Here is a 17,269-nt window from a genome sequence, read left to right on the forward strand (position 1 = left end):
AATTTAAGAATTGCAATGCTGAATATGTTTGCAATTGTATTACTGGAAATAATCACTTCTAATTTCAAATAGAAGACATCTGTTGTAAATTTGAAAATGTTTATTGTAAGCATAGCTTGAAAGTGATGAAAAGGAGTATTTTAAATTTGAGAAATTCAAAATTAAAAAAAAAAAAATCTTGAATGGTGTAAATATTAATGTACTAAGGCTGGGGATTTGAAATCCCCTGTGCAATTTCAGAACTATGGACATTTAATTTTACATAATATTTTATGGAAGAATTTTAATTTTTATTACTGATAATGCAGTAGTACTTTCATTCCAGGAGTGCTATTGCGAATAAATCATTTAGACATGGTCCTGGGACATTGTTACCATCAGTAGACCTATATTTAGCAGTGTTTGTGGAGCATGATCTGATGGGTTCTCATTGAAAAATCTACAGATCAGATTTAGGTATCCAGGACAATATTTGTGACATTTTTATCAATCTAAAGAAAAAAAATGAAAGGATTGATTAATGCAAGGTCATTAATTTTTGTCAAAATATGGAACTAGATTGATACAAATATTATCAAACGATACGTTCTCGAATGCAAATTCCACAACTTTGAAGTCGACTGCTCCATTGCCAGAAGTGGATAAGTGCAATAGCTGCCCTGTGAACATTTGGCTATTTACACAAAGTATATTGTACTCATCTCCACATGGTAGCTACAAATGGCAGCTATTGCACTTACCCACTTCTGGCACTGAGCAGTCGAAGTATTTGTAGGAGCAATGAACTGTGGGATCATATTTTGTCCAAATGAAAGGTGTGGCTGAATCATATCATGCAAACGGCTCAAATTGTCTTTTTGTTGTTATTCAATCGGTTTTGTTTCAAAGCATCAGGACACTGATATGCTTGTATGTGGTCATCCGTGTGACATCAATATGGTTATTGCGACTATCATAATATAAGTAGGCTGGGTGCGAATTTGTGAAACCTGAAAAGATGGAGACCCGGTAAGGTTGTCATGACTACTAGAAATATTTATCTGCAAGTTTTTGGTTTGTTAACCTTCTGTGCACTACCTGCTGATCTAACATTGCCTCTGATTGGTCAATTACATGGTATTTTCACTTTAATCACCAATCAGAATGGAGCTTCGCAAATTATTCACCCCAATTTTATTGCGTGGTGAAATTATTCTAACAATATTGCTGATTGGGCCAATTGATAAGAAAACTTCTTTTTGGCCAATCGACAGGTAGTTCTCATGGGGTTAAGTGGGAACATTTTGAGATGTTTGGATTGTACCCATATCATATGTTGTGAAATCTTGTGTGACTGTATTTTAAATTTTGATTTTTTTCCTTCAAAACAACCAGATTTACTAATAAAGACAAGGGTTCATGAATGTATTATTATTGGTGCTTCCTATGGCTATATGTATTTTGTGTTTGGCAAATGCCTCATAAGACACTTTGCCAAGAGGTAATTTTGTTTTTTGTTTAATAAGAGTTTCAGTTCTTGAAATTGTAAGCAAGAACTTTTTTTAGGGGAGAGGTGGAGAGACAAAATAATTTGTACCCATCGGTTTTCATGTTTTAAATGAAACATCTGCTTCTTCCAAATGCAGTATTGGATCATAGTTTATTACCAATATTATTAGTCTACAGAATATATGGACCATTATGCAGTTTGAGATTGCAGACTTGTACAAAATCACTAAAAACTAATGGGGTCAATATCATTTTGAGACAGCTTGTACATGTAGCTGCTGGTTATATAGATCATACTATACTTTTGGGTTTCATGTATTTGAAATGAAATTTGAAACATAGAAGCTGTTACACCAAGTTATGTTCTTTCTGTGTCATAGTGTACTAGTATAATATTGTTATGAAATGATGAAAATAAAAAACACTTGGGTTTTGTTTTGCGCATATTTTGCCCATGTTTGTGTTAGATCAACAATGTAAACAAAGTAATCAGAAAACAAAGCAGTGAGTCAAACAATTCCAAATACACATTCTGTGTTCGTGTGACCTGAACAATAAGTTTATACTGATATCATTCCAGTAAATTAATTTCACAATAACAGTTTCTCGCCCATGTATAAAATTGGCTGTGGATGTTTATAAATATAAGTTCACATTCTATGTACAAATGTATTAAGTTTGATCATAGATTGTTTGATACAGAAGAAAAAAATATTAAGTTTGATAAAGAAGGCAAAATCTGTATGCATGCAATGTTATCAATCTACGGCATCAATGATCCCTCAATCAGTGCATTTAATAAGTAGTAAATATTTATCAGTGTGATATGTATATGTGGGGGCACGATTCATGTAGTAGCAATTCATGGCTTTTCTATTTTATCTAGAAACATGTTTACAATTAAGTATGAACAAGTAATTCAAGCTAAAATTATGTGTGACCAGCAATTTCCAAGTATTAGTGCTTTTCCATCGTAATTTTGTTGTAGCAAGTAATTTTGTATGTGAAGTTTGAAAATGTATCAGTTGTGGCAGAAGCATTGAAATTAATGGGAGATGAGCAGATTAACAATGTGATTTTTAAGCGTTATACATGATTATGTGATTTTTAGGTGGGATGTGTCACTGTCACCCACCCCATCCACACCCCCTGACCCCCTACTGAATTATGTAGGCCCTATGGTTGGGGTGTTTATTGTCTTCACCGGTACTGCTGGTATTTGGTAGTGAGCAATATATGAAGTTTAACAACAGGTTAGAACCATGCATAAATTAGCATAATTATGTATTGTTCAGGGTGCACATGCTCATTTAGCAGGGCACAGTTCTTGAACCCAATAAGTTTGCACACTTGTCCAAAAACCTTTGAATATCTTGGTTACTTTTAAACTCATTCTGTGCATTTTAAGGTCAAAGTCAAGTGTAAGCTATGATTATTAAATGGGGGTTATTGACCTTTGTGGTTGGGAGTGAGAGTATTTTGGCTCTGTGCAGGGTAAATTGACTTGAGTGTAGATGCAAGTATTACTACATTAATTTGATCTGCACTTCCTGGAAAGTGACATTTTACTCTTGGGGAATTCAATTTACAAGAATAACCTGGTATTGGTGCTATTTGCCTGATTGGATTCTAAAGTTAGATTCATTCTCGGAAGAAAAAAATTACTATGGATTTATGTACAATTTAGGGATGCACCATTTGATTGTGTGTGTGTGTGAGGGGGGGGGGGGCAATGAGAGTGTTAGGTTTAATAGAGAGATATTTGTGTGCAGTATAGACTACAAGTGTAGGATATTGAGTGATTGAATGAGTGGGTGGGTTGATGATAATGATTCACCTATACTGGGAATGCTGTAGCAATTAAAGCATCATTGCAAAATATATTACACATTGTTAATTAGATTGAAGTAGTTCCAATAATATCAGACTTGTTTACTAATTAAGTCGTAATATACTTGCCAGCTTCAAATGTCACCATGCAATCAACTGGTAAAGGTAATAAATGTACACTGGTATAAGCTATATAAAGCGCATATATATTTTTACATGTACATGTAATGTGCTTATAAAAGAATAATAATCAAAACATTTGTAGTATTGAACAGATAAATTGTGTTTTCTAAATCTTTGAAGAGAATATGTTTATTCCCTGACATAGCGCATGATAGTAACCATTGGTTACTGGCTCAAGTCTGGACTATGATATTCCATGGAATCCATAGGCTTTGTGTTGTGATCATTTCGATCAGTGGTTCGTAACAAAGATAGCGTAAGCCACCTACATGTACCAATGGTTTAATATGCACTATGCCAGCGAATTGCCAATAATACGATGCTATATGTTGAGATGGTAAAGAGGAACTAAGGATAAGATAATTGGACACCAAACTGGCCAGATACTTTCGATTGTGTTTTCAACATTTGAAGGTTTCGATCAGTGGTTCGTAACAAAGATAGCGTGAGCCTGTTGACCTAGCAACGGTCTAATGTGCACTATGCCAGCAAATTGCCAATAATACGATGCTATATGATGAGATGGTAAAAGAGGAACTAAGAACAAGATAATTGGACACAAACTGGCTGACATTTAATTTTTGATTTTGTTTTCAACATTTGAAGGTTTATTTTTAGAACTCACAAAATGATTATTGTAAGTAAGATGTCCAATATCTGATATTAAGACTGGATGGATCAGACAGGGTCACATTTGTGATGTAATTACGTCCGGGTATTAAGTATTAATAAGTCTGATGAACTTCTATTTTGGGATATGTCAAAAAAGGTTTCTGCTTGCTCATTGAAGGCTTAGAAATTAGTGTACCTCCAGATGTTTACCTGGCTGATAAACTTGCGCTCTTACATGTATATGCGCATTTTTGACCCTTGCCACCGTCAATATGCACAAACTAAAAATGGGATCAAAATTTCGATCATTTTTGAGATCAAAAGGTGTAACATATTGTGGTCAATATTTTGACCATGTTTATTAGTTGGTGCAAAAATGAGGGCGTAGTTTTTGAATTTTAAGAGAGCAGATGGCTAACTTTTGAGTTTGCCAATAAATGCCCAAAATCAGAATTTAAAGTCACATGTTCACTATTTTGATCCCCAATGGTGACAGTCCAATATATGGCAGGTTTACAGTGGTGTTCAGCACAGAGCTATTGATGGCGAGTCAAATATTTTTTGTAAAAGCACACCACAACCATTCATAATACCAACTCGACTGGTTCAAAACTTTAAATCTAATGTCGTATGTATCAACTCATTTTGCTTGATTCTGTGCTGACAGCATTTTTAATCCATTATTAATTATCCATTAATTATTCCATCATTAATTAATGTGTTGTGTGACTTAAGTTATTAAAATCAATTTACAATAGAGGTACAGAAAGCGATTTTCGAATGCAATGACACTGTATGGTAAAAACAATGTTGTGTATCAGTAGCTCTCAGCCACAGTCATGGTGGTATGGAATGTGGGAGGACATCATCCTTATCTATGTTTAACAGCAAAATCCTGTTATCAGTACGAGTATTTGGTAAATAATATCCTTCAATGGGAGACTTCCGATGATATCTTCCCGGGCGTAATCTTTATTTTCTTATTAAAGCATCTCTTTGTTATAACATTAATACTGTTTAATTAAATTATCTGTTTATGTGTATAAAACATTGGTAATGAATTGGTAAACATTAGTTGCATAATTAGTAATTATGCAAGTTTGAACGTCAGATTTGTGTAATGAGATATGTACATGTACAAGATAAGATGCATTTCATCGCGGAGCAATGTTTTTAATTCTATGTATGGAGGTGATTGTGATATTGAATGTTTTAAGATAAGGGATGCACCATTAGATTCTCAGGAGGGGGGGGCGAAAAAAATTTGCCCAGACCCCAACTTCCTACCCCCCTGAGAATCTAATGGTGCATCCCTAATGCCTACTCTGTTTAAAAATTATGTGAAGTCAAACAAGAACTGTCTTTAAAAAAGACAATGCCATGGATGAAGATCATTTTTCATAATTTTGCATTGACAAGCTTGGAAATATCGGTATTTTGGTAAATACCACCAATGACATTAGTTTCTGTAATTGCTGTACATAGTCGCAGTTATGATAATTAACCCAATGAAAACAGAACTAATTTCTTTGAATGCGTAGGGGTGCTCACAGATGTTGAGGGGGATGTATAAATTTGTTTCCTACATGTACTTTTAGTTAGCGTCATCAGTGTTCTATTTTATTTTGACCTCGTCTCCCAGAAGATAATCAAATGAAATTAAGTGGACCTTCCTGTTTTACACAAAAACACAAGATTTTGTTGTGCAAAATTATTGTGAGCCCGCACGAGAATTTTCGATAATTGTTGTGACTTCAATTATTATTTGCAAACTAACTTAAGTCTCTTGTTATTTTGATTTCAGGTTATGCCTTCACATGACTGCCAAAAAGCCCTAATGCGTATGTCATATTGCCCGCATTGTAAGGGCCTTCCTTATGTAAAGCCTTGCTACCAACTCTGCCTCAATGTCATGAAAGGTTGCCTCGCCAGCCAAGCTGAGCTGGATGCTGAATGGAATAACTATATAGGTAAGTTTGTTTCAGTTAGTCTTTATCTTTAAAACTCTAATGGCAGTGAAAGTTGCCTCACCATCCAAGCTGAGCTGGATGCCATATAGAATGACTGTGTAGGTAAATTTATCTCAGTTGGTCTTTGTCCCAATGTCAGTAAAGGTTGCTTTGCCAGCCAAGCTGAGCAGGATTCTGAATGGAATAATTATATTGGTAAGTTTGTCTCAGGTTGTCTTTGTCTTAATGTCATCAAAGGTGCCTTCCCAGCCAAGATGAACTGGATATCAAATGGAAACTATTGTAGGTACCTGGCAAACACAAAAATGTTTTTTAAAACATAATAAACATTTTTTTTCAAAGCAGTTTAAATGTAGGGTTATATGAAGGTCATTAAAACACATTTAAAATGTTTGTTTTCTATGAAAAAAACCACTACACCAACATTTGAAAAATGTTGTCAAAATCTAAGTACAAAATATTTGTTGGCAAACATTCTTTTGATATTATTTGATAAACACTTAAATAACATTATGTTGCAGTAAGCTTTCAAAAACGAACACAAGAAGCAGATAAAGACCTTAGATCTGCAAAGTAGCCATATTTTAATCCTGTAAAACATGTAGAATATACTTATACCTTTGATAAAATAAAGCCAGTCATTTAGCATTGGAATTCAAACCAGGTAAAGCCAAGTAAGAGAACGTTGGCTTGGAGCTGTATGTATCCACCAAATCATGAATATTACATTACCTTGCTTTTGAAACCCAAGATGGCAGTGAAATTGTGTTGCTATAGAAACACCCATTGGGTTTAATTGCAATTGTTTACTTATGTATTCGATACATTCACTCGGGATGCAAAGTAATGATTCAGATGAATAAAATCATTCTTGATTTGCTAAATTAGATAATTGAAAATCAGTCGGAGTTAGGAATGGAATTGACTCTTCTTTCATTCAGCATGAATATCATTATTCAATAATGAAGGCGAACGTGAAGTAGGGTACATTTCAAATGCTAATGGTATATTTTGAGTATTTATGGAAGTCTGCAAATGGAAAATTAATCCATTATTTTGCAAGACAATATTTGAACTTAATTTGTAAAAGGATGACCTCGTAATAAGATTTTTTAATAAATGCAATATTGGGGGCCCTTGAAAATAATAAAATTGCAGTACTACTGCTCTCAGGGATCAATTAAGCTTTATAGAGATTGTTGACTGAATTGACCTGTCAGCCCTGCTTGACTGGCCAGCAATGTTACATCATCAACCATCAGGATTCCCATGACGACCAACTCCCTGTCGTCAAGATTTCCTCCTCCTGATGTGATGTCAGCATCAAGATGAGGATCCTGACTAATATATATATAGAAGATGTCGTAATGTCATAGTAGTATTCCCGTCAAGTCCCATGTAGGTAACCGTGCCATTCTCTCCTCACCTCGCTGTTGCTGACATAAAAGGACGCTCACTGTCAAACTAATTATGCGAGATGTGCGATAAATCACAGAAAACGTGAAAGAGTGAGTTGGAGACCTATATTGTTACACTTTCTCTACTGGTAAATATGTTGAGGACGTGCATTTTTCATGGAATGTTTGAGAAATTGTAACCTGAATTTTTTAAATGGGCTTTGCATGGAAATTGAAATAGAAACCTAGAGGAAACATTGCCACACCTTGATACATAAAGAGGATGTTTGCAACCTATTTTGTATGCAAGGAATATCTTCAAATTTTATTTGCACATTTCATTCTGAAGCACTTGGTCATGGCATTCATATTAATGGTAGTGTTATTATTATTATTATTATTGAGTGTGCTATTTTGTAAATTCCAACCGATGCCAGGAACTAAAAAAACAGGATTGTATGGAAACAAATAATTAGAACACACATTAAAATCTCTTTCCTGTGAGGTTGAATTTTTAGTTCTCTCTACTTTGATTCTTTAGTGCTTGCTGTACAGAAATTATCCCTGGTATATTATCCACATTATAATGTGTATTTATACTGTATGTCTAATGATATAACTTGTTTTCTCTGTCATCTAGATGTACATTTATATGCCAAAAACCTACATTGCCTAGAATAGCATCCCCTTGAGATAAAAATAACCAAGGACAATATGGAGAATCCTGTTGTACAAATGGCCAATATGTCTATGGCCTCTGCAACAATTATGTCAATGGTAAAATAACACGTCCAAAGGAAGACTTATATATGCTGTGTTGTCGGTTACAGCGGACAAGCAAGCAAGTGTCGGGATGGGATAGAGGGAGCTTTGCTTTGATAGTATGTAATTAACCTGTTCCTGACTCTCTAAGGAATGCTACCTAGTGTTAGCAGGCAATGTAGTGATATTTTCAAGGTGTTAATATTTCACATTCTAATCATTTAAAATATTACCGGATCTATAATAATAATTTCATGGGATCATGCAATACAAATACTGCTTTGAGCCATAAACACTATCATAGCTATAGATTTGTACATTCACCCATAACCATTCAATATTGGAAAAACACAAAAATACAACTCATGTGAAAAATTTCCCACTTAACAACACTCAGGGTGTGAAAAGTCATCCAAATAAAACAGCAACCAGCGAGGGAGTGTTTCCTCTGTGGAGTACATTGTGAGTGGTTGACTGACTTTTTTTAATGATTTGTGAAAATAAATGAATCATTTCCTATTGTCAATGGTAACTTTGGGAATATGCAGTGATTTTGCCTGAAATAGAACAATAATAAAAGTTTGATGTGTTTGCTTATGATATGAATTATTGATCATTTTAAAAGCATTTTGGGATGAATATATTATGTTAGCAGGATGGTTAAATTTGAGACATAATTGGGTTATCCATGGAATAATTATGACACATTTTTCCCCAACTACAACACATTTTCCCCCAACTACATTGACCTATAATACACGTACATGCATCATGCATTTATCACACACACATGCTGATAATTATTCTAACAATGTACATGCACCAGAAATACATCTTCGACATACACACATACATACGCGCACACCCTCCACACATACTATTTTCCCAGTTTTCTGATCAATGAATATTTTGTGCAAATTCAAATCTTTCATAAATTTTCAAAAATGTGGTGGTCATCTGACTCTTGAAGTGTAAAGCATAGCCAATATCTTCAACCAGAGAAGATGACTATTCTCTTCTTCGACTCATGAGATCTGTTTTACACCAATTATCAATTCCCTTCTGGAGAACTAGGCTCAGTTCTGGCAGTTCATACTTAATTGAATTGCACACTCTTTTAAAAGGAATTATTTCAAATTAAAAGCGTCTTTGGATTTTGTCCAGTGAGGACAGACAACTAGTAAGCTTACATTGTGTTGTGGGAATGGGAATTAGGCCTAAGGTGGTGATCAGCTGATGAACTGAAATGCCCTGACTTTGAAGGTTGGGAAAAAAAGGAGGTATAGCCTTTGGCTTATAAACCAATGTTGAATCAATTCGCTTATTTCTTACAAAAACAGGATTTTCTTGAAGGAAATATCTCATGAGGCTGTGTCAGCATTTTGCTTTTAGTTTAATACAGGATAAGATATAAATATTTGGATATATATATTTAATAATTGATTAAAATATTATAAGCAGAAGTTATGGAATGATATAAATTGAATCTTGTGAAATCCAATTGTCCCATGTTTTGAGAGATCATTTGTTCATAGGTGCATCATAAAGGACCAAAATAACTTGCTGACTGGTACATACACACATTTTACAGTGCATTTTTTTAAAGAGCTGGGTCATGTGATGTGAACAGCCAATGAACTACTGCCATTATGTGACCTGATTCAATTAAGCAGCCAATCAAGACCACCTTTTGCACTCTCACGCACCAAATCATCAACATAATGCACGAGAATTGTAGTTGCAATCTATCAGTTGCGCTTTCCTATGCGTGAGATTACCAGGACCCTGAATCCCCAAACATTTATAAGCTCTTACATGTATGCAACATCTATCACTTGATTTGCATATAGTTATGTTACTCGCTATGAAGAAGAAATTAACGTGAGATTGCATAATGTATGCAAACACAGCAGCCCTACAACTGTCAGATCCATCGGAAACAAGATGGATGCTAGCTGGGTGATACAGTTTGTCACTAACATCTCAAATATGCAAAACTCTTTAAAATATGCTTCTGTACTCATTGTGTTGGGTTCTAAAACTTGGACTTTATAACATCATAGTCATCAAAATGGGGTCAAGTTTTTGAACTGGTTGATAAGTGGAGATTATTGAAAGATGTCACTGGAGATGAGACCATTCAGATTCATCACGTTTCCCTCTTGATAATCATTTGTTATTTTCACAAAGATTTTATCATGCAAATCATTTCTAGTGTTTAGTTTATGAAATCCAATAAATATTACTTTTTTTATTTTGACATGTATATGAACTCACTAATCAACTCTTATGAATATTTCATTTGCTTTTCTTTCTTCCTCAGATGCAATGTTAATGTTAGCAGATCGTCTAGAGGGCCCATTCAATATAGAAGCCGTCATGGAACCCATGGATGTGAAAATATCTGAAGCTATCATGCAAATGCAGGATAACTCCATGTCAATATCAACAAAGGTAGGTTCAATAAGGTGTCTAAGGGGTGAAATCAAAACTTGACTGCTGGTTGATCGCCAGAAAGCAGTTGACCACTGGTTCCGCCTGGTTCTGTCCGGTATCCATTGTTTAGAACAATAGAAACTGGACGTAACCAGTGGTCAACCACCGGTCGAGTTTTGTTTTCACCCCTAAGACATTGTAAACACATTGTGGATCATGGTATGGAATGTGTGAACCACACTGTGTTGATTTCCGCATATGGATGAATATGGGATTACTATAAACCATTCCTATAGAACTTGTGAAATGCCCCATATGAAGTGAGCAATTTGATAACATTGCCTCCATAGTTATTATGATACAAATGGGTTGGTTTATAGTTATCCTGGATTCATCAGTGTGCATTGATCAAGTGATATCATTCCATTGTGATCTGGCGATGTGTGCTACCATAGCGGAGAAACAGAACCCAACCCAAGCCTATAAACAAGATTCCTGATAAGTACTAGAAACACTATAGTGCAATTAGAAACACTACAGTGCAACTAGAAACACTAGTGTGACTAGAAACACTATAGTGTTTTCATTTGTGTGAGATTTCTTGCATAGACACCTGCACAGAAAGACAGGTTAATGATCTGTGATAGCCCCAGCTATGTGGCATAACATTGATGTCATTGCCTGGAGAAAACAAAAGCATTGTACTAGGTGTACCTTGTGATAACCAACTGATGTCATCTTGTGGCATGAACCTTAAAACTGTGACATTATATATCCTTCTTGAGGCAAATCATTCCTGCCAAAAAGTGAGGAAACATAACTTGGGTTTTATAAACCCAGACAGCAACTAGGGAGAAGAAGGAGAAACATTGGGTGCAGACAATTTGAGGTCTTGGCCACATCTCTATTTAAAGAAAGTGGTTAGAATGAGACTATTCCATAACTCACATACCGTTGTGTTTTGTATAGGACCCAGCGTGTCTGCGGACAAGCCCAGGGGTGTTTTCATACTTTGCAATCCCTGGGTAGTTTCCCAGACAAATACAGGAACATTTTTTTAAAGAAGGGACCAAAAAAAAAAGACGAAAAACAAACTAACACTTTTCTCTATGTGTCATGGATATTTAAGGACTTATGGCTATCATGTTTTATGGTTCTTTCAATTTTATGAAACTAATACAGGGGAAAATTATTGATAAGACCATTCATTGTTTACACAGATATTTAAAATTGTTAAATACTTTTAAAATAAATAAATAAATAACTATTATATTTAGGCAGATATTTAGAATTGTTAAATAAAAAATAAATAAATAAGAGACTGAAAACTATTTTCCTTCTAATTTATGAAATTGACAATAATGGAAACCCACCAAATAACCTTAAGCGGTTGATGGAGTTTTCTGGCATCCAACTTGAAAATGTAGGTCTTATTATAAGGACAATAGAATTTACAACAATGTGAACAAAACCAGGTCTGGTATGCGGTCTTAGCCTTCTAAGAATGCGGATCACCCTTCTGTCATCACTGTTAAGGTCTGTGTACTAAGTCAGGTGATGAAACTGACTTACCCTAGAAGAGACCACAATAAATGAGTTTACCAGCTATAATAGTGTGAAGTTAAGGACAAAATATCATGAGCCTAGCAGTGAATTCCTGGATTAGGGTTATAGATGGGGCAATGTGCTCTGTACAAGTAGGAAAGCTATTTTTACAAGATTACAAGCAAAATTTGGAAGTCGGTGACCCATTGAAGTTGGTGTCTGTTGTCAACAAAAAAGGGGTATAAGATGAGGTAAATCTAAGGCCATAACTTCTGCTGCGTCATGGCTTTCCCACCCGACTTGGGCAAATGAAAGCTGCTTGGAAGGCCCAACATTTGATGCGGGTGGACTGGTCAGTGTAGTGGTCTTCTCACCACCTGCTACAATGTTGCTCTGTGAGTTTGGTTGCTGATTATGTTCTCGTCCTCGCAGGTTTTGCTTCTAGTGCTCCGGTTTTCCTCCTGCTTCTAAAGTCGGACGTCTTTCCATATCCCTGTCCCGTCATATTCAGTCGGCATCCCTTTAACTTAGTAGCCTCTGAGCACTACATTGGGCTTTGCCTGGCTTCGCTGAATGTTATAAATAAAACAATTCTTGTGTGGTTACTCCATTGGCCATTCCCTTGAGTAGAACTTGAAAAGAATATGAAACATTTAAGGGACTACCTGACAGTTTGTCATTGATGTTTTTTCAAATTGGATCCAAAATGTTTCAAATATTGAGTATTGACTATTTAATATCGCAACAGTCCTATTCTTAGCGTTTGGTGTCGTATATAGTTCATCTGTAGCTACCTAATTACCACACTTGGCAGGCTACTTCAACATACATGTCAGATTGCCCAATCACTAAAGTACTTCTGCGAAGCATACCTATCAGTGATATTGTTACACGTTAGTGACTATTTCATGGGATGTTACACTGAAAGAAGCGTCAGATTGTATTACCCAGCAATTAGGAAGTGGCATCATGAAGCGATGATAGCATCCCATGACATTTCAATGAAGAGTCTTTGGCTATAAGAGAGCGATGATAATTATCTGTGTGTATAGCAACCTTTGCTTTTACAAAGCCACATCATGAGACTAGAGTTTGAAATTTGAGTCTTGCTCCAGACATGTTCTAGTTAAAGGTACGGTGACGCATTAAAAACATTTTGTTATCACAGGAATTCATTTGATCTTAAGCAATATAGCTAATTCTGTCTTAAATAATGTTTACAGGGTAAAATATAAAAAATAGTTAGTATGAACAATAAGAATAATTTAATGATAATAATTATAATAATACTAACAAAAGTGCTTTCATCAAAAATCCCAAAGAGCTATGATACAGACATTGCAGCAAAATTTAAAGGCATTAAAATATAAATTTCAGTAAAACTGAGTTCGCAAGTACACACTAGGATCCACAACATGCTCATCTATCAGGGGCACAATTCTTACACATTTGTACATTCATTGAATGACCTTTGAAAATTTGGGTACAAAAACTCATACACTGCAACTTGAGGTCAAATTTTGCACTATGATTATATGATTGAGGTTATTGAACTTTGCCATTGGATGAGGCTATTGTGGTCCATAGTGACAGAGCATAATCCAACTTCAAGTGGGCAAAGAGAAGCGCATGGGTCCCATGCTGAAGTTAACCTAGAATATAAAGCCTGAAATTATATTACTGTGTTGTTCCAAAGAATGAATGTTTGTAAATATCAAATTATTAATTAAATTATTATGCTGACTTTAGAATATTATGAAAAAGTGATTCTGCTTGTTAATAAATTCCTATGGCAAATACCTTTTGCTCATTTTAATAAATCATAAAATAATTGTCTTTATGTGCATAGGGAATAGGAAAGAGCGCATAGCTTTGAAGACAATGTCACAGATTTATTCACCGGTTATTGGCCTATATGATAATGATGATATCATAGTGTAGCGGTTCAGCTAGGAGGCCCCCTGGTTATAATTGTATTAATTTGTGTGGTACTTGAAAGGATTAGGTAGGATTGAGACAGTAAAGCCGTACCCAAGTATTAAATTGAAGTAGTCCATGCTTCCTGATAGACTATGCTGCATATTGATTGGGTTTAGCGATTAAATGCTCTGCCACGGCGCGTCACCGCCATGATCTTACCGCCGGTGAAAGAAACTAAAAAGGTGTTCGTTTTAACACGTAATAACACAAGAAAGAAAATATTTTTGTTATGGTGGTCGTTTAGTGATCAAATTCAGAATGAATTTTTTTAAGCTTTTGTGGTTCACAGGCTGTTGTTGAAATAATGTGACGTTTGATATGTCAATATTGATGTACATGGTTGAGCAATATTAAATAAAATATTGGTAAATTTTTTAGTAAACTATAATTTCAATTTCAATAATAATCGTATTTCAGTGCTAAATTGAAAAATCCTACATGACATTTTGCATTTTTGTTGTCAGTGAATACTGATTTTAGGTTAATATCATTGTAAAGCTGCACGTATTTAGAGCAGATCCCTTAGTTGTTGAACACTTGGAATTTTTCACAGAATAAGTGAAACAGATGGCAAAATGTAAATGACCTGAGGTTGGGCTTAGCATTAGTCAATGGGTAGGACAACCTTTTAAATTGTTTCCCAATCCGGGGACAAATTAAGCAAATTTGGGGCGGAATGGTGCGGATTAGACTATTCTTGTCATGTGATCACAATCTTTTTAATTTTACCCCAAATGTAGCAAATTATACTGGTGGTATTGATGGTGATCAAATTAATCATATTTGGGTATATTTGACTGATTTGGGCTGCATAATTTCTACGCTGGTGAAATTACCATTGCTTGTTGATATATTGCAGCGAGTGTTAGCTTTATGCATAATTAGCAGATTAATTTTGAGAAATATTAATTGTAATATGTTAAGGTCATGTTTATCTGAAGCATGTTGTTTATTTCTCCTTACTGTGTTGCACTAGGATCCACAACATGCTCATCTGTCAGGGGCACAGATCTTAACCCCAATACATTTGTACATTCATTGAATGACCTTTGAAAATTTGGATACTAAAACTCATACTCTGCAACTTGAGGTTAAATTTTGTACTATGATTGTTTAATTAAGGTTATTGAACTATGCCATTGGGATGAGGCCATTGTGGTCCATAGTGTTGCTGGGACTCTCCTCAATGTATCATCCTCAGACATACCCAAAAGGATGTTGGTTTTTGTCATCTTTGAAGTTGTTGAATATTCACACTTTTTTGCGCAACATACTTTGCCCTAATCCCTGACATTATATAAGCCGGTTATGTATAAGGTTGTCCAAGTCTAGTTGGGTAGCAGGGCTTACATTATAATGGGGTGTCATGACATTGCGCTACAAGACATAACACCAATAGATAAATATGGCATCTCCTCGCAACCCAACTGTGATATAAATGTGGTAGCAATTGATGACTTACTTTCTAGGCAGTGGGCACATCATTATTGGGCATCAAATGATCTCAATGAATATGTTGGAATGGAGAGTTATGATCATTGTGAATTTACCATAAAGTGTGGTAAAGCATGTTAAAATTGGAAACGAGGTAGAATGAACTGTTGTGAATGATTGTTGAAAAGCATGCTTTTATGATTTGTTGCTTTCACTTAGACTTCTACCAATTTTAATTTGGTAGTAAAATCTTTTAGATCATGTATTGTACCAAAACTCATTTTGTTGTTTGTACAGGGCACACATCTAAACTTAACCATTTTCTGAAAAAAAAAATAAAAAAGCAATATAGTACTTTAGGGAGCGATCGTTATTTATGGCAGGGGGGGAATGGGTAAATTTAGGGGGAACACGAAATTTTTTGTGGTCTTGAGGGGGAACCTGAAATTTTAGTTGAACCAGGAGGGGGATTGTTAAATTTTAAATGGAGAAAATTGGAAAACAAGGGGGAACGCGAAAATTTTGAGCGGACGCGAGGGGGGAACGCGAAATTTTTTGTCGATATTTTTGCCAAAACACCCATTCCCCCCCCTGCCGTAAATAACGATCGGTCCCTTAGTAGACAAATTAATAAATAAAATGGATTGTACATGCCTGCAAAATTTTATTGACTGTTTGGCCTGTATCAAGGATTGATTGGATGTTTGTCCTAGGTTCAACGTGTGCTCCGGTTGGTCCGAAGCATCTCGTCATCTTCATTCCATAGCCCTAAACTCAACATGTTTTGACACAGAGCGATAGAGTAAAATATCCTGGAGTGGGCCTTGGTATGCCTTCCTTTCAAAGTAGTCCGAGCATCTTTCAGTTAAGTCTGTACTACGGTTAGGTATGTTGAGTTAAGATGGATGAATTGAGTTCTCTTCCAGCAAATATTATTAGGATGATAAATAGAAAGAGGAAAGGATGATGATGATGTTATTACAGTTGGTGTAGGCCATCAAGAGGTCGTGTTTACCTTGTGTGTGTTCTGTCTGATCTCATGTAATATGGACATGGGATGATGTAAAGATGATGAGATGAAAATAAAGAAAGGTTTGATATTAATACTGGAAAGTGCACGATTTTTGTAGCATGAAAGTTCAACGATTTTTGAGGGAAAACGTTCATCAGTTGCAGGAAATTTGAACAGATTTTGAAATCACCATATTGCAAAACGGAATATTTGCAAAATATGGGTGAAATTTCTGACTGTGATTTGTCGTGCACGCTAATAATCTATGTTTACAGTAATAGCTGCTGGCTGCACAATAGCTGCCAGCTAGATGTATTCCAGTTGAAAGAAGACTTCATCATGAAAGGTCAGTTACTGGCAACATAGTTATTCACGTCATCTCTTTAGTCCTCTCATCATGATGAGTGCTGCCAATTTGACATCCATCGCCATGGTGTCGGTTTTGTTGTCATCCTTCGTTACTTATCATTAGTGTTGCCAAGTCTTGTCGGATGGCGCATGATTGGTTTAGTGTTATAACCCTTCATTCAGATTAGTCAAAAAGGAGCCTAATAAATTATGACATGCTCATGATACTGGAAAAATATGGTCTTGTAGAATACATAAAAGAGCTGTATGGA

General features: G+C 35.4%; 1 protein-coding gene across 1 annotated transcript in view; it reads left to right on the plus strand.

The window, feature by feature from the left end:
* LOC140155390 (glypican-6-like) overlaps positions 1 to 17,269 on the plus strand; it is a 102,937-nt gene that overhangs the window by 70,119 nt on the left and 15,549 nt on the right. Inside the window, 2 exon segments of the mRNA XM_072178219.1 lie at positions 5,918 to 6,083; positions 10,566 to 10,696. Of these exon segments, the coding sequence (XP_072034320.1) occupies positions 5,918 to 6,083; positions 10,566 to 10,696 (297 nt within the window).

This window comes from Amphiura filiformis, chromosome 6, assembly GCF_039555335.1.
Source record: "Amphiura filiformis chromosome 6, Afil_fr2py, whole genome shotgun sequence".
Lineage (NCBI taxonomy): Eukaryota > Metazoa > Echinodermata > Ophiuroidea > Amphilepidida > Amphiuridae > Amphiura > Amphiura filiformis.